General features: G+C 44.4%; 1 protein-coding gene across 4 annotated transcripts; it reads right to left on the bottom strand.

Annotated features, from left to right (window-relative positions):
- Window positions 1-1069: 1069 nt before the first annotated feature.
- RABEPK (Rab9 effector protein with kelch motifs) lies at window positions 1070-27482 on the bottom strand. Of its 4 annotated transcripts, XM_042963319.1 has the most exons (9): window positions 21830-21854; window positions 19801-19859; window positions 18662-18732; window positions 17223-17380; window positions 12706-12858; window positions 7735-7896; window positions 4021-4170; window positions 1982-2131; window positions 1070-1398 (listed from the first exon to the last, which is right to left on the bottom strand). In XM_042963319.1, the coding sequence occupies exons 2-9, from the start codon at window positions 19801-19803 to the stop codon at window positions 1106-1108; spliced, it is 1140 nt and encodes a 379-aa protein (XP_042819253.1). In that variant the 5' UTR covers window positions 19804-19859; window positions 21830-21854; the 3' UTR covers window positions 1070-1105. The 4 variants fall into 4 exon arrangements, with proteins under 4 accessions (XP_042819253.1, XP_042819252.1, XP_007094461.2 ...); XM_042963318.1 differs by lacking the exons at window positions 18662-18732; window positions 21830-21854 and adding an exon at window positions 27250-27482; XM_007094399.3 differs by lacking the exons at window positions 18662-18732; window positions 21830-21854 and adding an exon at window positions 27171-27246.
- Between the last annotated feature and the right edge of the window lie 52 nt (window positions 27483-27534).

Genomic DNA, 27534 nt, shown 5'->3' with positions numbered 1-27534 from the left:
CCTAGGCAAGAGTCATTTCACATGCCCAAGAGCAGAATTTTCTTGAACATAGTCGAAATTTCCAATTTCCCCTTACCTTTAAAACTTTCTGGGGGCTTTTTTTACTAATAATGCTTTGTAGCTGCTAGAATTCGTTGAGACTTGCTGAGTGATGGATCACTGATGTTAACTTTATACACTGAGATTCAGTTCATAATTTTAGGATATAAAGTATTTTATTATTTTTTATAAAAGTATATTTTAACTTCCACTATGTCAGAATCTTCATCTCTGAAATTTCTTACTAGTTGTCTGGAGTGGGGTCTAGGATGGTGAGAAATTACTTTAAGCCCTATTACAACTGTGGATCAAAGGTAGTCATTTGTATCAAGGGAGGTTCAAGGTTACTTGGATTGGCTTCCTGAGGGAAAAGGATGATCTAGATAAATGATTTTACATGATCAAAAAGGGCAGGCTCTCTGGTGCTGATATGAAACTCAATACTGCCCAAGGATAGTAGATATTTTATGGGGTGGGCAATGGGCTAAAAGGTTAATTTTCTAACGTGTCAGAACTGGAACCTGATGGCATGACTGTTTTTAGTCGGAGGCCCACACTTCTGCAGTGCCCCAGAAGCATTTGGACAAGCATGGAGTATAATACCAAGGGTGTTCAGGCCAAGTTCAATACAACGGTTAAAAGTGACCTGCAGTGCTGTATGTTGTGGGGTTAGCAGGTGGTTAGGAAAGACAAGGGCCAGTCTTCATCCCTGTCCCCAGTGGCTCTCACATGCCAACAGGCTGCACCTCTTTCTGGAGAGCAGCTACTAGATGAATACTAGAAAGATAGGCTTCAACCTGTAAATGTCCACACTATGGTTTCTACAGCTTAATTCTCCAACATTTTTGTGATCAGCATCTTGACCAATCACACTTACCACCTAGGTTGTATTGCTGGTAAAACCTCTATATAATAGAGGTTTTTGCACTGGGCTATCCATTTCTTCACCTCCCAAATTAGGTAAGAGTTAGAGGGGTATATAGTGCAGAAAATATTTTGGAGGTATAAAATAGCTAAGGTTTCATTTAACTTCCCTGAAAAATTGTCATTTAATAAAAATGTGGGATTAGTCAACTACAGTCACAATACAGTCACTATAGATTTCCCCTTCTGTATTCATCCCGCCGAACACAAAACAAAGCAGTGTGTCAGTCTGACTTTCCTCATGTGAGTCACCACCTTGGGTCACTCCTTTGCTGGCGGAATCCCCTTTCTCAGCATCACAGTTCAGAGTGAGAGAATTGGAATCTTCTTCCTCAGAAGTACACATCACTGGCCATGGAATGACACACATGGAATGATCCAATCGTCCAGGGGGGAGAGAAGTATCAAAGTTAAGCAAGGTCCAATGCTGCTTTTCTGTGTTAGAAAAAACAATATACACAAAGGCTCTGCGTCAAAAAATTTCCAGAAATGCTCAGTGATTTGCTGTTATCACTAAGTACTAGCAGAAATAAGAAATAAAAGGAAAAAAAAAAAAATCTATTGGCAGTGTTACTGCTTTCATGATGTCATTCCCTATAAGTTTGGTTTTCATTCCTTTGGGTTATTATTTTTGACAGAGCGGGGGAGAGTGTGTGCATGTGTGCAGGGGAGGGGCAGAGGGAGAGGGAGAATTATTTTTAAGTTTTGGGTTTTTTAAAAATTTATTTACTTTGAGAGAGACTGCAAGCAGGGGAAGAGCAGAGGGAGAGAGGAAGAATCTCAAGCAGGCTCTGTGCTGTCTGTGCAGAGCCTGACACGGGGCTCAAACTCGTCAAACTTTGAGATCATGACCAGAGCCAAAATCAAGAGTCAGACACTTAACCCACTGAGCCACCCAGGCACCCCTGATTCCTTTAGATTTAGATGCGGAGGGACCAAAATGAAAAACTAAAGCGCTGTGATACTTTTCAAAGAATGGTCGCATTAGTTTAAAGATCCACAGTGAACACCTGCTCACCTATGTGATACCGATGCATTGTGTCCAGTGCTCCTGTGGGAGTCATCCCTCCAAAGATGTACAGGTGTTTCCCCACAGCCACAGCTGAGTGGGCAGCACAGGCGGCGGGAGATGCCCCAGTGGGACTTAGCTGCTGCCATTTCATCTCATCTGCCAAGAGAAAGAAAGTGGGTACAACATGGCCTAGAATATGGATTCAACCTTACTTGTCAGACTTTTGTAGTTGGCAGACCGATCACTGAAGCTCATTCACCAAGCACTCTGAGAAGTATTACAAGGTTTATTACTTGGGGGAGCTTGAGATTCTGTTTGGGTGGTCCGGGGAGGGAGGAGAGGCTCCGGAATCTGTAGTTTTAACAAGCACCTCAGGTAATTCTGAGGTAAGTGGTCTTTGGAGCCCACTGAGTGATACTGTCTTTGGTGACTCACCATTTACTATTTTGGAGCCCACAGGAGGGGAGTTCCATGTCTGCGTGTGTGCATTTTAAATGTTAGCAGTTCCTTAGCAACTCTGTGAGTGCTGGCTAGGCACTAAATATTTTGCTCGCCTAATTCTCCTAACAGCCCCAAGAAACTGCTATTACTTCTGTCTACCCTCGTTCTTACATTTGAGGAAATGGAATTAAAGAGGGCGAGGCTTGTCCGAGATCCCACAGCTAGCAAGAAGCACAGCCATGATACTCCGGTCTGACTCTAGAACCTGTGTTCTCTCCACCGTAATGTGCTGCCTCCAACACCTACTCCCAACCTATTTGTGCAAGGATATTTGTGTCTTTTCAAACAAGCATTGAAATGAGGCAAGATAGTATTGGATTTTAGGTTTAGAGAATTACTAGAGTAGGAAAGGAAGAGAAATAACCAGGAAGTAGCTCCTCAGCACAAGGAAATAGGACTTTCTTTTTTTAAGTTTATTTTGGAAAAGAGAGCGCAGGGGTGCACGAGTGCATGTGAGTAGGGGAGGCACAGAGACAGAGGGAAATAGAGAAACCCAAGCAAGCATAGTGATTTGCTGTCCGCTGCGGGTTCGATCCCACGGGTTCAATTCCACGATCAGTGAGATCAAGACTTGAAATCCAGAGTTGGACCGCTTAACTGACTGAGCCACCCAGGCACCCCAGGACTTTCTTTTTTCTAAATAAGCATTACAACCCCAGCTGACCGCTGCAGGGAACACTTCCGTGAAGATGTTTTCCATTTGTCACTTCAAGGCAGGGGCCCAGCATCTCAGGGTTGGAAGGGAGAATCACTCAGCCCAGCCAAAACTCTAGCCAATATAAGAATCCCAGCCAGTGTCACTTGGCCTCAGATGTCACCAAGCCAGAGAACTCATTGTTGGGCAAGGCAGCCCAATACACTGAGCAGCAGTTCTCATGCCTTCTGCCCACAGCTCCAATTCTTATAGTCTAGGGCAATGCAGAACATGTTCATTTGCTTGTCTGTCCACCCAAGATACACACTCATCACCTGCAATCTGCCAGATACTGTGTTAAGTGCTGGAAACATACCGGGGAAACAGAAAAAGCCTCTGCCCTAAGGGAGCTCATCATCTAAACGAATAACCCAGAATGAGTCCAGGATCTCTAAGACATGTCAGCCCTTCAGACACTGAAAGACGATTCTCACATTCTCCCCAGCTTTCCTCTTCCAGGGGTTTTTAACCATTTAGCATGGCAATTCTGGTCCCCAATGCCCAGACATACTCCGAGGACACACATATCCCTCACGGGCATAGGGTTAATGGCTAATGGCAGTCAGGGAATCCAGTCAGGGAACCCAAAGCATAATGAGTTTTAATGAAAGAGCAGGGTTGTTGGAAGCATAAGAGATAACTAATGGCTGGTACATAGCAAGTACTCAGAAAATTATTGCTTTCATTGGTATTATTATTTATTATTATTTAGGCCACATTTGCCAGAAATCTAGCCAAGATTCCACTGGCTGGCCAAATTACCCACACTTAAGAGCAAGGCTATATTCTATCAAAGTATATTTTATTTTATTTTAAGCAGATAACTGCCCATGCCCTCTACCCTACTTACTTATATCAATGCAGTGGAGATCATCATAGAATTTGTCCCCTGCCAAGCCTCCATGGATGAAGAGCTTTGTCTCTGCTGCCACCATCACATGACCATGCCGGGGGGATGGAGGTTTTCCAAGGGTCTCTGGCTGTGACCAGGTCAGAGTGTCTAGAAAAGCAGTCATTGGCATCAGATGAAAAAGCTATGAAGCAAGAACATGAGAAATACACCCAAGCTTCACTCCCCAGCAAGCAGAGACGCTGAAAGCAAAAAGTGACCTGGGGACATTCACTCCAACTTGCCAACTCAATCCAGACCTCCTTCCTTCTACAACCTGTAGAGCCTCTGCTTGGACATTTTCAGGGCTGGAGAATTCACTACCTACCACGCCTGCCCATTCTACTGGGCTTTGGGAAACCATTCCTCGCTTTGAATTTAAAAAGACCTCCTTTAAGCTTCAGCCTGGAACTGCAGCAAAATTAAAAAGAATAGTCTGCTTCTTCTGTGACAGGCCTCAGAGTCTTTTTTTTTTCTTTCCCAAGACAATACCCTTAATTGACTTGCTGGAAGCATGGGGAAATAAGGCTACTTTTGAAGTTAGCAGGGCCTGCTGGAGCCGCAGTATAGGATAACAGACCAGGGAAGTTGGAGTGAAAACTGGGTCATTTCACTGAATAACTTCGTGGCCTTGCACCAGTTAATTCTCTAAGCTCTAGCCTCTACAGTTGTAAAATGGGGATAGAGATAATACCTCCTTCTCAGGGTTGAAGTATGCATCAAATGAGATAAGCACAAAGTATTCAATACGTGAGAGTTTGTGTGAGAATTACTGTTTGTGGTACCCCTGAAGGTTGTGCACGGAGCCCCACCTTTCAAAGGAATACAATCTGAAATAATCTGAAAAAGGTTTATGCATAAACACGTTCATCATGGCATTGTTTGTAATAAAGAATGGAAAATAGCTTAAGTGCACAGACAAGTGAATAGTTGTTATTGCTACAGTCGTGATAGAATACTGTGCATTTATTTAAAATGTTGAAGAGTGGAGGGGTCCCTGGGTGGCTCAGCCGGTTGAGCTTCTGGCTCTTGATTTCCTCTCAGGTCATGTTCTCACAGGTTTGCGAGTTTGAGCCCCATGTCAGGCTCTGTGCTGGTAGTGCAGAGCCTGCTTGGGATTCTCTCTCTCTCCCCTCCCCCACTCACCATCTTTCTCCCTCTATCTCTCTCTCAAATAAATAAATAAACTTAAAAAAAAAAAGCAAAAAAAAAAATGTCGAAGATTGGGGCGCCTGGCTGGCTCCGTTGGTAGAGCATGTGACTCTTAATCTCAGGGTCATGAGTTCAAGCCCCACGTTGGGTGTGGAGCCTACTTAAAATAAACAAACAAACAAATAAATAAATAAATAAAATTGTTGAAGACTTCATGATCACGGGAGAACTGTGCTTAAGTGAAAAATACAAGACACAAATATTACATATGAAATTATTTCTGCTTTTTCTAACTTTTTTTTTTTAATTTTTTTTTTTTAATGTTTATTTATTTTTGAGACAGAGAGAGACAGAGCATGAACGGGGGAGGGGCAGAGAGAGACGGAGACACAGAATCGGAAACAGGCTCCAGGCTCTGAGCCTTCAGCCCAGAGCCCAAAGCGGGGCTCGAACTCACCGACCGCGAGATCGTGACCTGAGCTGAAGTCGGACGCTCAACCGACTGAGCCACCCAGGCGCCCCTAACTTTTATTTTTAAAAATATTTGTTAATGTTTACTTATTTTTTTTTTTAATTTTTTTTCAACGTTTTTTATTTATTTTTGGGACAGAGAGAGACAGAGCATGAACGGGGGAGGGGCAGAGAGAGAGGGAGACACAGAATCGGAAACAGGCTCCAGGCTCCGAGCCATCAGCCCAGAGCCTGATGCGGGGATCAAACTCACGGACCGCGAGATTGTGACCTGGCTGAAGTCGGACGCTTAACCGACTGCGCGACCCAGGCGCCCCATGTTTACTTATTTTTGAGAGCGAGACAGACAGACCACCAGCAGGGGAGGGGCAGAGAGAGAGGGAGCCCCCAGAATCTGAAGCAGGCTCCAGGCTCCGAGCTGCCAGCACAGAGCCCCATGCGGGGCTCGAACCCACAAACTGTGAGATCATGACCCGAACCAAAGTCAGGCTCTCAACCGACTGAACCACCCAGGCGCCCCTATTTCTGCTATTTTGTAAAAAAAAAAATTTAATTAAGTAAGCTCTGCCCCCAATGTGAGGCTTGAACTCATGATCCTGAGATTAAGAGTCACTATGTTCTCACGGTTTGTGAGTTTAAGCCGCACATAAGGCTCTGTACTCACAAGTGTGGAACCTGCTTGAGATTCTCTCTTTCCCTCCCTTTTTGCCCCTGCCCTACTCTCACTCTCTCAAAATAAATAAACTTACGAAACTTTTTTTGAAATAAAAAGTGCTTTAAAAGAATTGCAAACACCATTCTTTCTGGAAAGAGAAAAGTCATACTATACTCTGTCTCCAGGCTTCCAATTTCACTTTATAAGTTTGAAAGTTTGCTTACTGTATCTTCTCAACAAAAGGCTACATCTCTCTTAAAAAACACACACGAGGGGCGCCTGGGTGGCTCAGTCGGTTGAGTGTCCGACTTCGGCTCAGGTCACGATCTTGCGGTCCGTGAGTTCGAGCCCCGTGTCGGGCTCTGGGCTGATGGCTCAGAGCCTGGAGCCTTGTTTGTAACACATACAAAAATTAATTTATGTTCACTGTGGCGCTGTCAGCAAAAAGTCAATCAGTAAGAAAATGACTGAATAAATAAGGAATACCCACAGGATATGCTCTACAAGGAAACCGGTTGTGACTTAGAAGACATCCATGATGGATGATTAAATGAAGGGATGATAACACAGTTCATGTCCCTTGGGTGCCCCCTATATGCCAGGCACTGTGCTATGCACTGTATGACATTATCTTATTTAATCTTCCCAGTTCTTTTTAGTAGGGGCACTATTACCATTTCTATTTTACAGATCAACAAACCTAGACCTAGAAAGATTAACTAGTCACAAGTAATACAGGGGTGCCTGGGTGGCTCAGTCGATTAAACATCTGGCTCTTGATCTCAGCCCAGGTCTTGATCTCAGGGTTGTGAGTTCAAGTCCCGTGTTGGGCCCCATGTCGGGCTCAGCACTGGGCGTGAAGCCTACTTAAAAAAAAAAGCAATACAGAAAGTATGTGTCAGATCTGGTCCTGAGTCCAGGTTATGTGGCTACAAAGGGCATGTTTTCAACTACTAAGATTTAGCCTCACCCCTGCAAAAGTAAGCTATAGAACTGTATTTATTATCTGATTCCATGTATGTGTTTTAAAGTTTTTATGTAACTTCAAAATTCATAGAAACTTCATAAACGCATAAGAATGTCCGGAAGGAGACATTAGGAACTGCTAACAATGTTTACCTCTGTTTATGTAGTGGGAAGGAAAAGCTAAAGGGGAAACTCATACTATTTTCTTTATAAATGACACTTTATGTTAAAGTGATCATTTATACCTTTTTAAATGCAAATTTTGCTGTGGGAAGAAGATATTAGCTAAGGGATACACCGAAGACATCTAGAAGAGAGACACTCAGACAAAGTGTCATTTTCTAACCTCTTCTTCCTACACCAGGTAAGCTGTAGGCCAGGGTGGCTCTGACCTGGTAAGTGGCAACCCTGGGGTGCCCTCCAGTCCATACTTGCGTCAAACACATGCAGCTTCACATCCTGCACAGGCTGGGCGCCTCTCTCTCCGCCCCCGAAGACATACAGCTGGTTTCCAATGGCTGCAGACGATGTGTGGAATGTTCTTGGGCATGGCGGGGGGCTGGTCACCTCCGGCATGGTCCAAATCCTGGTTTCTGGTTTAGAGAGAGAAGGCAGTCACCTAAAATATCCAGGCTGATGGGCCTCTCATCTTGACTCTGAGGCCAGGCAGGGTTACCTTTCATACCCCTATCCCCAAGGGGGACAGCAAAGGCCTAGGCAGGGTTCTTGTGCCACCAAAGTCAAGGAGGGGTAGCGGGTGATACTTAGAATTTTCCCAGATAGAGGCAAATCCCCAAGATTGAAAAAGTCACACATGCAATTAGAATGAGGTCGATTTGATTTTGGAGGCCTTCCTTCAAACGTCCTCTCTGAACGCTCTTCTGCTTTGCTGACTACCCTGCCCTGTGCCCATTCAGAGGAGACCAACATCTGCTAAAATGCATACCCACTAGAGGTGAGAACTAAATGTGCCAAATTACCCCAGACTATGTGGCATTAAAAGAAAGTAGACAAAGTTATCACAGTTTCAGTAGTAATAATAATAGTTCCTTATAAATAGTAAGTGCTAAGTAAATAGTAGTTCTCCATTTTACAGATAAGAGAATTGAAGCGGAGACATATGAAGTCATTTGTTTAAAATGACATGGCTAGGGGCACCTGGCTGGCTCAGTCAGTGGAGCGTGTGACTTTTGATTTTGGGGTTGTGAGTTTGAGCCCAACGTTGGGTGTAGAGATTTACTTAAAAAAATAAAATAAAATCTTGGGGCGCCTGGGTGGCTCAGTTGGTTAAGGGTCCGACTTTGGCTCAGGTAGTGATCTCACGGTTTGTGGGTTTGAGCCCCGCATCGGGCTCTGTGCTGACAGCTCGGAGCCTGCTTCAGATTCTGTGTCCCACTCTCTCTCTGCCCCTCCCTTGCTCATGCTCTGTCTCTCTCTCTCACAAATAAAATAAACAAGGGGGACAAAACAGAAGAGACTCATAAACATGGAGAACAAACTGAGGGTTGCTGGAGGGGTTGTGGGAGGGGGGATGGGCTAAATGGGTAAGGGGCATTAAGGAATCTACTCCTGAAATCATTGTTTCACTATATGCTAACTAATTTGGATGTAAGTTTAAAAAAATAAAAAAATTAAATTTAAAAAAATGATAAAATAAAATAAACATTGAAAAATTTTTTAAAAAAACAAATAAAAAAAAATAAAGGGACATAGCTAATAAATGGCTGACTTGGGATTCAAATTCCATCTTGATAACACCAAGATCTAGGTGTTTTCCACTCGTCTGACTTGAGAATAAAATTTCACCACCTTGGGAGGTGCACAGAAGCTTATTTCTTTTTAGAGTGAAGCATGAGTTTTATAGAAACAGATGCATTACATTGAGTATCTTCCTTGTGCAGAATCATTGCCCTTAACCTTCTGTCTTGTCATTATCCACTCAACTCTAGCAGGTGGCTGGAAAGTATCCTCATTTTGCAGATGAGGGAACTGAAGCTCGGAACATGCAAGTTCTTTCCTCCAGGTCACAGTGCTTGTGAGTAGCAGAGCAGAGGTTTGAACTCAGTTCTGTCAAGACTCCCACACTCGTGCACTGCAACACACCAGGGATTATTTCTTGTCTAGGAAATTCTGTGTCTTTTGTAAAGGTCTTCACTCAGTACACAGAGTACCACAGGAAGCATCTGGAATATGTATTGGACTCAAACATGAACCTTGAGATGAAACAAGTCTCAGCCTATATCTAAAGCAAAATGTCATTATCTTTATAGCTACAGACCTTGGAGAGCTTTTGGATCTTGGGGGTGGGGGGTTAGTCAATGCTCAACCTCCAGGACCAGAAGATCCTAGGACTGTGTTGCTGCCAAGTCAAACGCTGGCACAAATAATCTCAAAGGACTCCTAAGCCATTTGGCGGACTAGCCTTAGTAACAAAACAGCTAATGATTCGCTCACATTTTTCCTATATCTTGGGCATGGTGTCAAATTATACTATCTAGGAGAGAAAACGGATCTGGTGGAAAATCAATTCCTCTGACAGACGCTTTCCAAATTCTCTGTATTTTATTCAAATGGATGCCATCGTTGAAAGTCAGAAGCCCAGGGATCCAGAACTGATTTCCATCTGCCAAGCCACAGTTACGTCAACCGCCATCACCACAATTATTGAGCATTAACCATGTGCCAGATACTGAGTTTATTTGAATCCTTGCCAAACTTAGCCAGGTAGAAACTATTACTATCCCCAAATGACAGAAGACCAACTGTCTGCAAACAAGCATCTTAGTGATAGAGCACTGGGCAAGAGTTGACTGGCATGTGAAAAATGTCCCGGTTGCTAATCATTAACAAAGTGCATAGTTAAAGAATTAGATACAAGCTTTTTGGGCTATCCAATTAGCAGTGTTTATTTTTTTTTTAATTTATTAAAAAAAAATTTTTTTTTTAACGTTTATTTATTTTTGAGACAGGGAGAGACACAGCATGAACGGGGGAGGGTCAGAGAGAGAGGGAGACACAGAATCTGAAACAGGCTCCAGGCTCTGAGCTGTCAGCACAGAGCCCGACGCGGGGCTTGAACTCACGGACCGCGAGATCATGACCTGAGCCGAAGCCGGATGCCTAACCGACTGAGCCACCCAGGCGCCCCCAATTAGCAGTGTTTAAAAATGATAAATTCAGGGGCGCCTGGGTGGCTCAGTCAGTTAATCATCTGGCTCTTGGTTTCAGCTCAGGTCATGATCTCATGGTTGTAAGACAGAGCCCCACGTCGGGCTCCATGCTGGATATGGAGCCCGCTTGGGATTCTCTCTCCTCCCTCCCCTTCCTCTCCCCTGTTCACTGTCTCTCTCTCTCTCAAAAAAAAAAAAAAAAAAGATAAATTCAAGGGTGGCTGGCTGGCTCAGTCAGTGGGGCATGCAACTCTTGATCTCGGGGTTGTGAGTTCAAGCCCCACCTTGGGCATAGAGATTACTTAAAAATAAAATATTTTTTAAAAAAAGATAAATTCAAAGTCAGCCAGGAGTGAAAATGCACTATTAAACACAGCTGGAGAGAGAAGCAGTTGGAAAATTCTGGAGAGCAATTGGGTAGCATGTATCAAAAGTCTTAAAGTTCACAGTGTTTTGTTTTGTTTTAGCAGAACAAAGGAGATAGAAGTTTACTGAATATACCACAATGGAATGGCAGGCAGAACAGCAGAGGAAAGGCTGTCAGGCTCAATGTTTTATATAGTCTTTTTATTCCTAGGCATGAATTCTAAGCAAATAATTGTCAGTGACTTCTGAGCAAAGATGTTCACTGCTTTGTTATTTATAATGGTGTAAATCTGACAACCAAATGATGGTATTGTCACAAAATGGAGTATCATGCAGCCATTAAAGGTGATGTTACAGCAATGTCAGCAGGAAGTAATTTCTGCAGTAATTATGAATTTTAAAAGGAAAAAGGTACAACAGTGTGCTGGTGAAATAGTATGAACTCAGGCTTACAAAAATGCAGAGAAATAAAAGAAAGGAAGTACTGAGATGTTCTCAGTAGCCTTAATGTCACAGGATTGTGGATGCTTTTTGTCCATTTATTTACACTTTCCAAAAATTTTTTTTAATTTGTTTTCAATGTTTATTTTTAAATTTTTTTTAGTGTTTATTTATTTTTGACAGAGAGAGAGAGAGAGAGAGATGGAGCATGAGCGGGGGAGGGGCAGAGAGAGAGAGGGAGACACAAAATCCGAAACAGGCTCCAGGCTCTGAGCTGTCAGCACAGAGCCCGACGCGGGGCTCGAATTCATGGACCGCGAGATCATGACCTGAGCTGAAGTCAGACGCTCAACTGACTGAGCCACCCAGCTGCCCCCACTTTTCAAATATTTTAAAATGAATTTTATTTATTTATTATTTACTTACTTATATTTATTTATATATGTATTTATTTTTTGAGAGAGAGAGAGAGAGAGAGAGAGAGAGAGCCTGTGCTAGAGAGGGAGAGGGGTGGGGGGGGGGAGAGAGAGAAAATCTTAAGCAGGCTCCATACTCAGCACAGAACCTGATGTGCAGGCTCAATCCCACGACCGTGAGATCATGACCTGAGCCAAAATCAAGGGTCGGATACTCAACCGACTAAGCCACCCAGGCGCCCTTTATTATATTTATAAAGAGAAAACAACAACAGAATTTTAATTATAATTTGTAACAAAAGACAAGTCTACCTCCCATGGGTGGTTCAGCAACAATCTCTTAGAAGAGATGTTCCCAAACTGCTTTGTCAGTGAGAAAACTGCCAGTGAGACTGGGTAGGAACTTTGCACTGTTTGGCTAAAAGAAACATAATCGGAGGATCTAGGTCAGGGTTTCTTAACTTTGGCACCATTGGCATTTGAGACTAGATAATTCGCTATTCTGGGGGGCTGTCCTGGGCATTGCAGGGGGGACAGCAGCATCTCTGTCCTCTGCCCACTAGATGCGAGTAGCAACTGCCCATGCTCCACGTTTGATCACCCAAAATGTGTCCAGACATGGCCAATTGTCCCCTGAGGGACACAATCGCCCCCAGTTAAGACCCCCTGATCTAGCTGACAGGTTCTAGGCTAGCTTAGTCACTGACTCTCTTAGGACTTTAGGAAAGTCACTTCCCCTGGACCTGGGTCGCCCACTTGGCATAACTGTTCTCTGAAGTTTCTTCCAGTTTTGGCTTTTAACAAATTGATAATTGCAAATGTTATGAGATGAGGGGGTGGAGGAAATGCAGTTCTGTTCTTTTCAGATTTTGCCAGAAGTTAAAATTTCTGTTTTCTATGAGGCCAGCAAGTTAAACAGATTATTCAGTACAATCCAAATGAGTTTTGCTATAGGAATTGGAATTGGATTTCTTTCCTTAGGTAAATAAAAGAACCTTTGGCTACTTACCAGGATTTAGAACTTGAAGGCAATTTCGATTTCCTGACTGGTCAGCACCTCCAAACACCCAGATGGTATGAGGAGCACAAGAGGGAACAAAGCTGGCATGCTCGTACCGGGGCAAGAGGCCCTCCGAGGTGGCTAAATCCCACCGGTGTGTTCCTAGAAAACATTTCACTCAGTTCCTGCACTGGAACTGCCACTGTAGTTTATGTCAGTTGACAAACTTGGGGGAGAGTAGTGAGGAGAAAAAGTCGAAAGCGTAACCACCACAACCATCAGATCACTGGCAGGGAATATGGTCAAATTCCAAAAAGTTCTATAATAGAATTTCGGGGGCTGTCTGCCTAGTCTATAAACCCTCCTCTATGGAAACTGTCCCCATTCTCCCAACCAGGGGGGTAGAGATCCCAGAAGATCTGTTTGTACTACACCTTGACTTTCTAGCTTCAGCTCATTGGGTCAAAGGTAGTTACTTGACCCCAAATGGGTCAATCAGATCTTCCCTCCAGAGAATCTGGAATTCGAACAGATTTCTGGATTTCTTCTTGCATGTATGGAGAAGCAGCCAAAGCCAAAGTATGGAGAAGAGAAAGAAAGAAACATCTACATAAAGAAGATCTTGGGGTTGTGGGAGGGGGGATGGGCGAAATGGGTAAGGGGCACTAAGGAATCTACTCCTGAAATCATTGTTGCACTATATGCTAACTAATTTGGATGTAAATTTAAAAAAAATAAAAAATAAAACAAGTTAAAATTTAAAAAAAAGAAAAGAAATACCAAATAACTACAAAAAAAAAAAAAAAAAGATCTCCTCAGAGATGAGGGAGGAGGTAGATGATCTCTGACAGTTTTCCAATTCCTGCTTCTACTCTCTCCTGAGTCTAGGCTTTATCTCCTATGTTTAGATTCTTCCCTTTTTTTTGCTGGTTTAAGAGAGTTTCTGTTACCTGCAGCTAAATGATTTCTGGCTAAAACAAGCTCACAACTGCTCAGGGAAGTAAGACAGTAGCCCCATTTTATAGGACACTGAAGCCCAAATGGTTTACACAGGTTAACCAGAGTCACAAAGCTAGTAATAATAGGTCACACCAAAAATATAAGCGGACTACTCAGCGAGTTTCTTGAGGGCTGGAAGAAATTTTAATTGCCTTTGAATTCCTAGTGCAGGGTGTAGAAATTCAAGTGCCTACATAGGAGGGAACGTGGCAAGTTGGGGGATGAGAACCCCATTTGATAGGCGGGGCAGCTCAGTGCCAAAAATCTGTTGCCATGTAGACATACAGGCCTACTGATGTCAGAGCTTCCAAAATCATCAAGAGAAGCCAAACCATCTCAATTTTTATATGTAGACCCTTGTACATTTGGTTGGTAAACAACTTAGATTAAATCAATAATAGCGACTTTGCATGGGCCTAACAAAACACGTATGGGGGTCTGCCATCGTGTAAAGCACATGGTGGTCACCATCCGTTCGTTTTCCATTCATCATCCATCTATCCAAATACTTAGAAAGCACCTACTCTGTGCCAGGTGCTATGGTAGTGGCTGGGGGTACAGTGATGAGTAATATAACCATGTTCCTTGTTTCCAAAGAGCTTATACTCCTGTGGGGAAGACGGATAAGAAATAATCACACGTGGTAAGAGCCGTGAAGTGGAATAAGGATGGGGAAGTACAGGATACTATGGAAATATAGAGGGTGGTTGTGACATTGTGATTTATATTAAGAAATTCGGGCGCCTGGGTGGCTCAGTCGGTTGGGCGTCCGACTTCGGCTCAGGTCATGATCTCGCGGTCCGTGAGTTCGAGCCCCGCGTCGGGCTCTGGGCTGATGGCTCAGAGCCTGGAGCCTGTTTCCGATTCTGTGTCTCCCTCTCTCTCTGCCCCTCCCCCGTTCATGCTCTGTCTCTCTCTGTCTCAAAAATGAATAAACGTTAAAAAAAAATAAAAAAAAAAAAAAGAAATATATATGTGATCTTGGGGCACCTGGGTAGCTCAGTCGGTTAAACATCTGACTCTTGATTCTGGCTCAGGTCATGATCTCACGGTTCGTGAGATCGAGCCCCGCATCTGTTGTCAGCACAGAGCCTGCTTGGGATTCTCCCTCTCCCCGTCTCTCTCTCAAAATAAATAAAAAATATAAAAAAGAAAGAAAGAAAAGAAAGAAAGAAAGAAAGAAAGAAAGGAAGGAAGGGAGGAAGGAAGAAATATATATGTGATCTCTGTCAGTTCCAGGCACAGAGCTCTTAAAACCCTTGGAATTTCCCAAGTGATAAGATTGAAAAGGGTGTCTTTTATAAAAAGCCCCTGTCAACCACACCTGGATTTATGTTTACGAGGTGACTTCTGGAAAGCCCTAAGGATGGGGGCTGGTTGCCAGGGGAACCAACCATATGATTAGAGGGTTGGAACTTTCACCTAGCCTCCCACATCCACCTCTGCGAAAGGCTGAATCAATCACCAATGGCCAGTAATTTAATCAATCATGCCTGCATAAAGAAGCCTCCAGAAAAAACCAGGTATTTGGTGAGCGTCCAGGTCGGTAACCATGAGGAGGTACTGGGAGGATTGTGCACCCTCAGAGTAAGGATGCTCTGTGCCCTTCTCCCCATACCTTGCCCTATGCATCTCTTCTATCTGGCTGTTCCTGAGTTATATCCTTTTATAATAAAGCAGTAATCTAATATGTAAGCTATTTTCCTAAGTTCTGTAAGCCACTCTAGCAAATTAATGGAACCGTAGGGATCATGGGACTCTCCAATGTATAGCTGGTAGGTCAGAAGCATAGGCAACAGCCTGGACTTGGGGTTAGCATCTGCAGTGGGATAGGGGCAGGACAGTTCTATGGGACCGAGCCCTTAACCTGTGAGAATGTGATGCTAAGTCCAACTGGATCTTGTCAGAACTGAATCGAGTTGTAGGACACCCAGCGGGTGTTGCAGAATTGTTTGGTATGGGGAAAGACTCCCAGACGTTTGGTGGCCAGAAATAAAGTATTGAGACTAGTGCTGGGAGGATAGACAGGAGTAGAGAAGGAAAACAGGATTTCTCCTTTCCAGTGGTACTGCCTAAACTAGCCCAGAAGTATCAGGGAAAGCTTTCTGATGGAAGTGGCAGTTAATGTGGGATCTGAAAGAGGAATAGTAGCCAGGTGATAAGGAAAGGGAAGAGCCTTCCAAGCAGAGGGAACTATAGGTGCAAAGGCTTGGAGGCCAGAATTTAAGACATGTTCAAGGAACTGAAAGATACTCAGGGTAGCAAATATGGGTTTGGGAGAGCCAAGAAAGGAGCTGGGAAAGGCTTGAAATGTAGGAATGACATGGTCAGATTTGTATTTTAGACAATACTGTCTAGGTATGGAAAATGCACGTACGGTGCATTTACGGGGTAAACTTGGAAGCAGGGAGACCAGAAAAGAGGCTGTTGTTATGTCCAGTTGAAGAGTAATAATAATGTTTAGGGGTACCTGGGTGGCTCAGTCGGTTAAGTGTCTGACTCTTGATTTTGGCTCAGGTCATGATCTCGCTGTTGGTGGGTTCGAGCCCCTCACTGGGCTCTGTGCTGACAGTGCAGAGCCTGCTTGGGATTTTCTCCCTCTCTCCCTCTCTCTCTGTCCCCGCCCCCCCCAAAACAAACAAACAAACAAACAAACAAACAAACAAACAAACTTTAAGGGCGCCTGGGTGGCTCAGTCGGTTAAGCATCTGACTTCGGCTTAGGTCATGATCTCGCGGTTTGTGAGTTCGAGCCCTGCGTCGGGCTCGGTGCTGGCAGCTCAGAGCCTGGAGCCTGCTTCGGATTCTGTGTCTCCTCCTTTCTCTGCCCCTCCCATGCTCATGCTCTGTCTCTCTCTGTCTCTTAATAATAAATAAAAGTTAAAAAAAAAATAAACAAACAACTTCAGGGACACCTGGGTGGTTAAGTGTCTGACTCTTGGTTTCAGTTCAAGTCATGGTCTCACGGTCCTTGAGACTGAGCCCCGCAAAGGCCTCCGCACTGTCAATGTGGAGCTTGCTTGGGATTTTCTCTCCTCTCTCTCTGGGCCCTTCTCCCTGGCTTGCTCGCTCTCTTTCAAAATAAATAAATCAACATTAAAAAAACTCTTTAAAAAAACAGACAGGCTTTAAAACAAAAAGAGAGAGAAGTAAAAATGCTTGGACTGCAGTCGTAGTAGTGGAAATGGACAGATGTGGATGAAGATAGAGACGTTTAGGGCTTGGTGATTAATGAATTATGTGGATGGAAGAGGAGGTGGAGCCATCAATATCTCCCAGAAAAATATCTGATGAAGCAATGGTTGGATGTCCGGGGCTCTATAGAGACTCTTTCACCCCCCAAAATGAGGTATTGGTTGGTGGACGTCTGCTGAGACGTTAGGGGCCTCTCAGTGACGTTCATTTTCTTAGAGGAAAACCCTGCTCTCTGGTCTCAACCAGTGTTCTTACGAATGGTCTGGTCATGGCCGGTAGCACAAGCCCTGCTCTCTGGCCACAGGGCACGGGCTCCGCAGCTGCTGGTCTTACCCAGATCCATGGTGTGCACATCTGAGAAGCTCCTGCTTGGATCTGCTCCCCCAACAATGAAGACCTTCCCTCTCTTGGCATCACCAACTGGGGGTAAATATGAACAGCTGTGGCCAACCCGAGCACAGGGGCTGTCTCCAGTGGGGGTCAAGGTGTACCTGCCAAAGGAAGGATGTATTCAGGAGACCTGAGCGGAGAATAAACGGGGCCGTGTGTTCTTTCCACTCCTCATGAAATACTCACCAGAATGAAGAGTCTTATACATACACCCACCTTAAGTTGTATCCACCAAGGCAGTATTTCCCTCATTGATAATTGTCCCTACATTTGCACATAACCTTTGACTTTTCAATTTTGTCCCCACTTGTAGCTCACATTAACCTAATGGGGTTGCACTGGACTAGTAATTGTCCCCATTTGGCAGACAGGGAAACTGACACCCAGAGAAGTTCAGTGGTGTGTCCCAGCACGAGATGGTACCTGTGAGCATGGTTTGTGAATTCCCAGCTCAGGTGCTTTTGAGATGTGTGACCTTTTAGAAGTCATTTAACCTTTCTGAACCTTAGTTTCCTCATTTGGACAGTGAGGTTGGCAATAGTTCTTTGCTGTGAAGGTAAGATGAAGTCTTGTAACAGTGCAGGGAAGGACTCAGTAAATGGTGGCTAGAGCTATATGGCCTCTCACGTAGGAACCTACAGCCCCAACGATCCTGCCGCTAACCCATGATGCTCTGTCAAGGAATATTCTCCAAAATGTATAGATTTTAAGAGCTTTTCCAGATTACTCAGAAAGCTTGACTCAGAAGCCAGAGCTAGGACTCTGAAAAAATCAAATACAGGATCCATTCATCCCATTCTCTAAAGTCACTCTGAATGCCAACCAAAAAACATAATTCAAACTTCCCGGTTGGAAAAGAAAATTCGGTAGCTATTTTTCAGGCACTGGCTCATTAGACCTCTCAGGCATCTGGTACTCCTGACTCTTTCCTCTTTCTTGTACCTTTCTCCTCACCTGGCTTCCCCACATCCCTTCCTTTTGGTTCTCTACCCATTGTTCTGGCTGCTCTTTTCTGTTTTCTTGCTCTGACTCCTTTCCTACCAGCTTTCTCCTAACCCTTAATACCCTTGGATTCTCTTCTCAGTCTGTGTTCACTTACCCTGTCAAGTTCATCTGCACTGATGGTCTCAATTTACCACCCATCTACATACTCATCAGCGATTTCCAGTCTCAATTTCTTTTCCAGATCCCTCTTCTGATAACCAGATTCACATACCCTATGATCACCTGATGATTACTAACAATGTACCGTGTAGGCTGTGAACTTCGTTACAATCCTGGTTTCCCTTAATCTGTACAAAACCCCTTTGAGGACGGTACTATTATCACCATCTGATTTTTACAACTGAGAACCCGAGACTTAGAAAGGTTAAATAACTTACCCAAGAGCACACAGCCACCCAGATACGTGGTGAATACGACAGAAAGTCCCTGCCTTCAGAGCCCTCACAGACTAGTTGGGAAGAGAAACATTAAACAGGTAGTTTCACAAATACCCATTTTATTTTAATTGTGCTATAAAGGAGTACAGGATATATATAGGGATATATACTATGAGAACATATCCTAAGGGGACCTCAGCCTGTAAGGAGAGGTGTGAGAGGGAGGGGGTCAGAGAAGGCTTCCTGAAGAAGCACCATTTGAACTGAGCTCTGAATTATGAGAAGTTAGGTGGACAAAGAGAGGAATGAAAAGATGGAGGGAAAGAGTGACCCAGGTAGAGATCAGCACATACAGTACCTGAGTGGGCAGTGCAAGGCATGTTAACGAAGAGAAAGAGAACAAAGGATGAGTAAGGGTACCTGAGGTTGGAAAAGACAGGCAGGGACAGGTGGGCCATTTTAAGGACTCTGGTTTTTATCTTAAGATCAAAGAGACACAAAAGGGTTTTAAACCAGGGAATGCCAGGAGCAGATTTACGTTGGCTAGAGAGCAGGAGGGGACATGGGGAAGCCAAACTGGAGACCCTCCTCTCCAAGGTCCTGCAGAAGCATTGTCTCCTCTCTACAGCCTTCTGTGAGCCCTCCTTCAGTACTGATCACACTCACCGCCATCACCTGCTTAGTCCGTAACCCCCACTACTAGGAGACTATTCACCTTTGTACCCTCAGCACCTACACAGCAGCTGCCCGTCAGGCCATTGTTAGTTGAATAAAGCGTTGGTTGAGCAAGCAACCAAGAAGCAGTAAGGCCAGTTTAATCCAAATCCAATTCCCTGAGAATCTTAAAAATGAGTCACAGCTTGAGGGAAGACACAGTGTTGGAGCTGTGGATGCCAGATGGTCAGTGCCTTATTCTTCCTAGTAAATGGATTTTAATAAAATCAACATCTGCTCTGTGATAATTATTGCCCCACTATCTTTCCTCTGAAGACCTTTTCAGACAGTTTGAGTCTAATTACCAGCAACTACAGACAGCTTCGTCTCTACCCTTTCACAGAGATGATCAAATATGTTAGTAAACTACTTATAAATGAAACAAAAACTCTTGTTTTTCTCTGTCTGAATCCTTCCTTACAGACCATGTTGCTTTCCTGGGCTTGTCTCCAGGCCCCAAGACTGGCAGCAGCTTCATGGTTTCCTATGCATAAGAAAAAAAGGCACTTTTTAGACACACAGGACAAATCAGGTCACTTCCTTCTTTAAAACCTTTCCTTTTGATGTGCCGATTTCTAGGGCTTGGTTCATCTGAATAAGCATTACCAACCTTTTGATATAAACTTAAATTTGGGAGGCAAATATAACACAACTTTATTGACACAATTACAGGGTTTTTCTTTATTATGTTTTATTTATTTTTGAGAAAGAGAGACAGAGGGTGAGCAGGGGAGGGGCAGAGAGAGAGGGAGACACAGAATCCGAAACAGGCTCCAGGCTCTGAGCTATCAGCAAAGAGCATGACGTGGGACTCCAACTCACAAACTGTGAGATTATGACCTGAGCCAAAGTCAGATGCCTAACTGACTAAGCTACCCAGAGGCCCCCAATTACAGAGGTTTTTTGGCTAAAGTTTTCTGTGTGTCTGTGATTTTCATGGAGAAGGGACATATGTCAAAATATTTTCAGGGGTGGGGCGCCTGGGTGGCTCAGTGAGTTAAGCGCCTGACTCTTGATTTTGGCTGAGGTCATGATCTCACAGTTGGGGGGATCAAGCCCCATGTCAGGCTTTGCACTGACAGCACAGAGCCTGCTTCGGATTCTCTCTCTCTTCCTCTATCTCTGCCCCCCCCCCCATGCTCTAGCACTCTCTCTCAAAATAAATAAACATTAAAAAAATATTTGCAAGGGTCATAAGATGTTTATACTCATCAAAAGATAAAATATTTTATATTTTATTTTTTTTTAAGCTTTATTAATTTATTTTAGAGGTACCTGGGTGGCTCAGTCAGTTGAGTGTCTGACTTAGGCTCAGGTCATGATCTCACAGTTTGTGCGTTCGAAACTCAGATCATCAGGCTCTGTGCTGACAGCTCGGAGCCTGGAGCCTGCTTCACATTCTGTGTCTCTCTGCTCCCCCACTCACGCTCTGTCTCTCTCTCTCTTGCTCTCAAAAATAAAATAAAAACATTAAAAAAAATTTCTTTTAGTCATGTCTGCACCCAACACGGGGCTCGAACTCACAACCCTAAGATCAAGACTCACATGTTCTCCTGACTGAGCCCGCCAGGCACCCCAAAAGATAAAATACCTTAAAAGGTTGAGAAATACTGATCTCTGGGATAAATCCATGCCTCAGCATGGCATTCAAAGCCTTCTGGACTCAACCTTTTTCCCAGGGACTCACCTTCACTGCTATAGTGGGCTACTGTTGCTATATTTGTTGTTTCTAACATGTCAGGCCCTTTCATATCTCGCATCTGCGTGCTACTTCTGGTACCTGAAATGTCCCTTCCCTTCTGGTCAACTAGGAAACTCCCAACCTCCAAAGCCCAGTTCAAAAGTCCCTCCCTCAGTATAACCTTCCCTGATTTGTTGTTTTCCATTTACATCCTCAAGTTACTTCCTTCTCCCTCTGAAGGTTATCAATGAAGTCACCATCATTGCAGGGATCACTCTGAATGTGATTATCCATTTAAAAGTCCCTAGGTTAGATTCTAGAGTAAATTCCAACAGAGCTGGGCCTCTCAGATTCTTTCAAAGAACCTACCAATGGGCCCCGGCTTAGAGTAGAATTGAGGTATGTGTGAATGAAGAAAGAACATAGATGAGATTTCTGGGAGATGAAAGAACAAATCCAACTTTTGGCCTAAGCCACTGACCGCGGTCCCCAAAGCCCAGTGGGTAAACTTCGTATGAGCGGGGACTTCATTGCAGCTACCTCTGCCAGTCCCATCCCCCAGTTCCATCCCCGCGTGGCAGCGACAGAGGACACAGTGTCGGGAGAGAACAGGCTGGTTTCTTTCCGTCAATGAGGCCGGGCCGGAACCCGAGCACGCCCTCCCCAGGGCTCTTCACCCGGCCCGGGCCCACTCCCCGAAAGGATGCGGCGGCTCCCGCCCAGGATCGCGTCAAACCCACGGCCCGGACACCCCCAGACCCGAACCGCATTACCTGCGGCAGCTTAGGATGGTCCCGGACTGTGGCTCCGCCCCTAACATGGGCGGGGGTTGTGCCTTCGCCCCTCCCCCAGGCCCGGAAGAGCGGGACTGCCAACCGCTCTCCGTCTCCCCGCGTCATTGGCCCGGTCCCCAGGGCGCGCCCTTTGGAAGGGGACCGGGAGGGCTCCTACCCGCCAGGAATGTCGGCCTGGCTGTGCGTGTCTCGGGAGCCAAACTGGCCGGCCGTCCCTGGGGCCTTTCCTCCCCGGCGGAGTAAATAAGCCAGGGCTCCTTGGAAACGACTTAACAAGCGAAGTGCAGGGGGTTGGGCATCGGCTTAGAGGACCCAAATTCCTTCCGCAGCTGGGCTCCCCTGAAGGAGCTAGGGTGTTTTCAGTTCCAGCGGATGTTATAAATGGTTTTTGAAATGGTTTCAAAGACCCTTTCCTAGGTGTGAAATGTCCCTGCTTGGTCTTAGGTCAGTTCAAGCTTTGGTGTCTTAAGCAGCTGACTCATTCCATAATTAGCGTTTGTAACTATGGCAGGCACTATGCTGAACCAAACGTGGCCCCTGGCCTCCTGGAGTTTACAGTCTAACTAGAGAGCGAGATTAAACAGAAAAATAATTAGGTACATTTGCAAAAAGTGCAAGGAATAAAATGTTCATCGACGAGAGCATTTGGGGGGAAGTTACTTTTCTCTGGGCCTCAGTGTCACCCATCCGTAAAATCGAGCTGGTAAGATTTCTGTCACAAGGTTATGGCGGGGAATAAATGAGCTAATGAATATAAAACGCTCAGTTCACAGTCGCTGGCATAGAGCTGGTCCTCTGCAAAGTATAATGCTATTCCTATAAATAAACTCTAGACACTAGTCCTGAGCTAGACTGCTCATCTGCATTACCTCTGATCTCCATGAGCATAGGTTCTCTGCAGCTTTCCTGAAAATGCAGAGCTGACTCACCTATGTATATGTTCCAGAGAATCCCACAATCACTTAGGAGGGCTGAGGCCAGTTGTTGTGTCATAGGAAACAGGAAAAAGCTAAGGAAGGAGATCTCAGGAGCTCCTGAAGTATAGTGCCTAGTGGGAACCAGACAGCCATGCTTGGGTTCAAATCCAGGCTCCAGCACTAACCATCTAACCCTGACATTTACCAAGTTCGTGATTCTTCCTGAGCCCTATTTTCCTCATCTCTTGAATAGGATCATAATACCTTGAATACCAATTCTTGAAATTATAACAGGAATTTATTAACATTAAAATTTTTTTTAATGTTTATTTTTGAGAGAGAGGGAGGTAGAGCATAGCAGGGAGGTACAGAGAGAGGAGGACAGAGGATCTGAGGTGGGCTCTGCGCTGACAGCAGAGAGCCCAATGCAGGGCTTGAACTCACAAATCATGAGATCATGACCTGAGCCAAAGTCTACCACTTAACCGACTGAACAACTCAGGCTACCCTATAACAGGAATTTATTGACAAAATGGAATTCGAGGTCTGCAGCTCTCCTCACTGCTCAAATATCTTATTTCAAACACCTGGAGTCTTTATGAGTTCCCATTATTAGTGGAAAAATCTCCATTGCTGTCTGCCACATTCAGTCATTCTGCTCTCCTTCAGGAAAGAAAACCAAGGCTAAGTTGGCTCTGCCATATGTCCATGTACATCTTGATGGAGATTTCTGCTCAGAGCTGTGGAATGCTCTGATGGGCCCTGTGTCTTTTGGCTAGCTCCATTTCAAGATTCCAAACTGGAGTTGCACATAAATAAGAAAAATTGGAAGAGGTCTGTGGGCAAAACGGCAACCAACTTTCATTGTGAGACCTATGCTTTACACTAGAAGTCACATTTCAGAAATTGCTGGAAGGAAATTTTGAGATCTATTTTTAAAATGGAAATTGAGGGGCACCTGGGTGGCTTAGTCAGTTAAGTGACCAGCTTTGGCTCAGGTTCCAGTCCTGCGTCAGGCTCTGTGCTGACAGCTCAGAGCCTAAAGCCTGCTTCGGATTCTGTGTCTCCCTCTCTCTCTGCCCCTTCCCCACTCGCACTCTGTCTCTGTCTCTGTCTCTCTCTCTCTCTGTGTCAAAATTAAATAAACATTAAACAAAACTTTAAAAAATGGAAATTGAGGCCCAGAGAACTTACAAAATAACTAGCCTACATAAATGGCAGAAACAGGAGCCTGGATTTACTGCTTTGCCAAGGAACACTAAGAACACATTCCAGGGGGCGCCTGGCTGGCTCAGTCAGTAGAGTATGCGACTCTGGACCTCAGGGTCCTGAGTTTGAACCACACATTGGGGGAGGAGTCTACTTTAAAAAAAAAAAGAAAAAAAGAACACATGGCAGTCAGCATGTTCTGTACAGTTTTCAAAGTAAATGACCGGTGTGTCTATTACCTCTTCTAAGAGCTCACCAAACACTCTGAAGAATGCTTCCCTCATCTCTCTCTGCTGTGGATGTCAAGAGTGAGGTTCACTGAATGAGGTGGGGCTGCAGGAGGGAGTTTGCCAGATGGTTTGGTAATGTGGGAACTGCCACCTGCTTTCGCTGCAAGGGGATACCATCTGCTTTCATTACCTACCTGTTCACTGACGTATCGGAGAGGGAAACAATGATGCTGATGACACCTTCCTTTCAAGCACATTATAGTTTGTAAAGAACAGTCATGTCTATCCCCCTACTTGCCTTCCTTCCCAGTTCTGAGAAAGTATCTTGAGTAGGACTAATTCCCAGTTACTGAGGTTCAGAGCCAAAAAAGTGAATTGCCATCTTTCTAAAGAGGACTGTAATAATAATTTTAAAACCTCAAAAATAATAGCATCTTTTCCTCATTTGGAATTTTTTCTCCAAGAAATTCTGAGCATGCCATCCTTATGTTGTTTTTTTTCCCCTAAAATCTCAAATGTTACCTCTTCAGAAAGGCCTTTCCTGCTCACCTAATACTAAGAGCTAACACATTGCACTCACTCTGTACATGTTATCATTTTAAGCCCTTTCTATATATTAACTCTGTTAACCCTCAGTACAAGTCTATACAGTAAGTATTATGCTTATCATCTCCATACGATATGATGGCAGTTATTATCTCCATAGAGAAGCCAAGAAAACTGAGGCACCAAAAGGATAAATAACCTTGCCAAAATCATGGTACGAGTAGTAGAGCCTAGACTTGAACTCGACCATCTGGTGCTGGAGTCTGCACACTTTACCTCTACTATATTGCCAACCTAGGGTGCCTGGGTGGACCAGCCGGTTAAGCATCTGACTTGATTTTGGCTCAGGTCATGATCTCACGGTTTGTGAGTTCAAGCCCTGCCGTCCCCTCCCCGCCTCATCCATCCCCATGTCAGCCCTACACTGACAGTGCGGAGCCTGCCTGGGGTTCTCTCTCTCCCCTTCTCTCTCTGCACCTCCCCAAGTTTAAGTAAGTAAACTTAAAAGAAAAATATACCGTCAACCTAAAGTAGGCTTCTTTCACTCCATTTTTCTTACTTACAGTACCCCTCCTTTCCCTTTTTAGCACTAATCACACACTGCAATTAGGTATTTGCTTATTTATATTTATATCATTTGTCTCCTCTGTCTCCATGAGAGGAAGGATCATATCTGTCTCATTCACATTATAAGTGCTATATAACTATTTAGTGAATAAATGAAGAAATGTATACTTGTGGGCATCATTCATTCTGTAACACACTTAAAATTTTTTTTAAGGAGGGGCAGAGAAAGAGAGGAAGAAAGAAAGAATCCCAAGTAGACTCTGCATTGTCAGCGCAGAGCCAGATGCAGAGCTCAAACTCAAGAACTGTGAGGTCATGACCCAGCCGAAACCAAGAGTCAGATGCTTAACCAAATGAGCCACCCGGGCACTCTGCAACAAACTAAAAATTAATTTTAGGGGTGCCCAGGTGGCTCAGTCACTACTGAGCTGTCACTACAGCATGTGCCTCTTGATCTCGGAGTTGTGGGTGTGAGTCCCACATCGGGTGTAGAGATTACTTAAAAAGAAAATCTTAAAAAAAAATAATTTTACTTTGAAACAATTTCACAATTACAGAATAGTTGGAAAGAACTTCACTCGGAGATCTCATTAAAGTTTAGTCAAATGTCCCCCAAATACACTTTAGCGCAAGAAGATCCAGTCCTGGGTCACTTGAACAAATATCGAGCACCTGCTAGTTTTGGATTTTATAAGTCTCCTAAGTGGTCTCCCAACTGCAACAACTACCTACTACAATCTCATACAGCAACCAGAGTGATACTTTTATTTTTTGTTAAAAAAATTTTTTTTAACGTTTATTTATTATTGAGAGACAGAGAGAGACAGAGCATGAGCATGGAAGGGGCAGAGAGAGGAGACACAGAATCTGAAGGAGGCTCCAGGCTCTGAGCTGTTAGCACAGAGCCTGACGCGGGGCTGGAACTCACAAACCCAGCGAGATTATTATCTGAGCCGAAGTCAGACGCTCAACCAACTGAGCCACCCAGGCACCCCAGAGAGTGATCCTTTTAAAATGAGTTATACATGTTACTCCTCTGCTCGAAACCCTGAAGTAACTCCCTATTAGATTAAAAGTAAAACCATTCTTTTCTCTCATCTCCTCTCCTCTTGCTCCAACCACATTAATCTTCCCATTTCCAAAATTCCATCTAGATATGCTTCCACCTTAAGTTCTCTGTGCCAACCTCTTCCCTATAATTGCCCTCAAGTGTCTGACTGGCTAACTCCCCTACCTCTGGTGGTTCTTAGAAATACATCACCCCATCTCCCTATACTGCTCCCCCACCCCGGCACTTAGCACTTTCTAAAATGCTGTAGTTATTTATTATGTTGTTTATGTTCTGTCTCCTCTTCTAGAATGTACTTACAGACAGAGGATAGAGATCTCTGTCTATTTTGCTTGCTCAATATCCTAAAGGCCTACAACAGTACCTGGCATACAGTTGGTGTTCAACAAATAGCTGCTAAATGAACAATTGTTGGTTATACTAAGTGCCAGGTTCTGTTTTTTGCACTGGGAGTAGAACAGAAGACTCCCTGCCATCATCAGACTCACACTGAAGCATACTTAAACCAGTTAGACCTATGTTCCAACCTCGGCTCCTATGCCTAGTTCCTGTGTGTTTGGGGGCAAGTTACTTAACCTCTCTGAACCTTGGTTTCCTATCAACTGTTATGAGAATTAAACGGAAAAACAGCATTTATATATCATTTAGCATCAGAAACGCTTAATCACTGTTTCCTTTTCTCCAAGGCTGCAAGATTGGTAGCCTGATGTCCCTGACAGGCTTAGACGAGGTTTTCACGAGGACTTGGATAAGTACAAACAGGTAATTATGGCGAGGCTTACCCAATTTTTAAGATGTTTTGGTGACAGAATGCTTAAAAGGCTCGAACTGAGAAACCAAGGAATGGCTAGAGTCACCTACTTTGTCTTTTTGCATCGGAAAAGTCTCTCTGGGCCGGTAGAAGTGAAAGTCTAAAGGAAGGGAAGGGGAGTAAAAGAGAAGTAGCGGGCCACTACTAAAAACTACAAATCCCAGAACCCCAGGCTGCAGACAACTACGGGTCCCAGTAGGTTTCACGGTCTGAACTAGGGTTCGCCTCTAGGAACCTGCAGCCTGGGTTCAGCTGAAGAGAGCGTATGCCGTGCGGAGGTAGCGGGGAGAATCGGGTCAAGCTTTACGCCGCTGCGCAGACGCCTCACACGGGCC

The sequence above is a fragment of the Panthera tigris genome, chromosome D4 (assembly GCF_018350195.1).
Source record: "Panthera tigris isolate Pti1 chromosome D4, P.tigris_Pti1_mat1.1, whole genome shotgun sequence".
Taxonomy (NCBI): domain Eukaryota; kingdom Metazoa; phylum Chordata; class Mammalia; order Carnivora; family Felidae; genus Panthera; species Panthera tigris.
Note: the sequence above shows the minus strand (reverse complement) of the source record. Positions and strands in the feature narration are given on the sequence as shown.

What these genes read in the sequence shown, in the direction of transcription:
- RABEPK (XM_042963318.1), bottom strand. An exon ending in TGTGCACACCATGGATCTGG is followed by an intron (nt 12,859 to 17,222) that starts GTAAGACCAGCA and finishes AATGTTTTCTAG; the next exon opens with GAACACACCGGTGGGATTTA. An exon ending in AATGCATCGGTATCACATAG is followed by an intron (nt 1,399 to 1,981) that starts GTGAGCAGGTGT and finishes TTTCTAACACAG; the next exon opens with AAAAGCAGCATTGGACCTTG.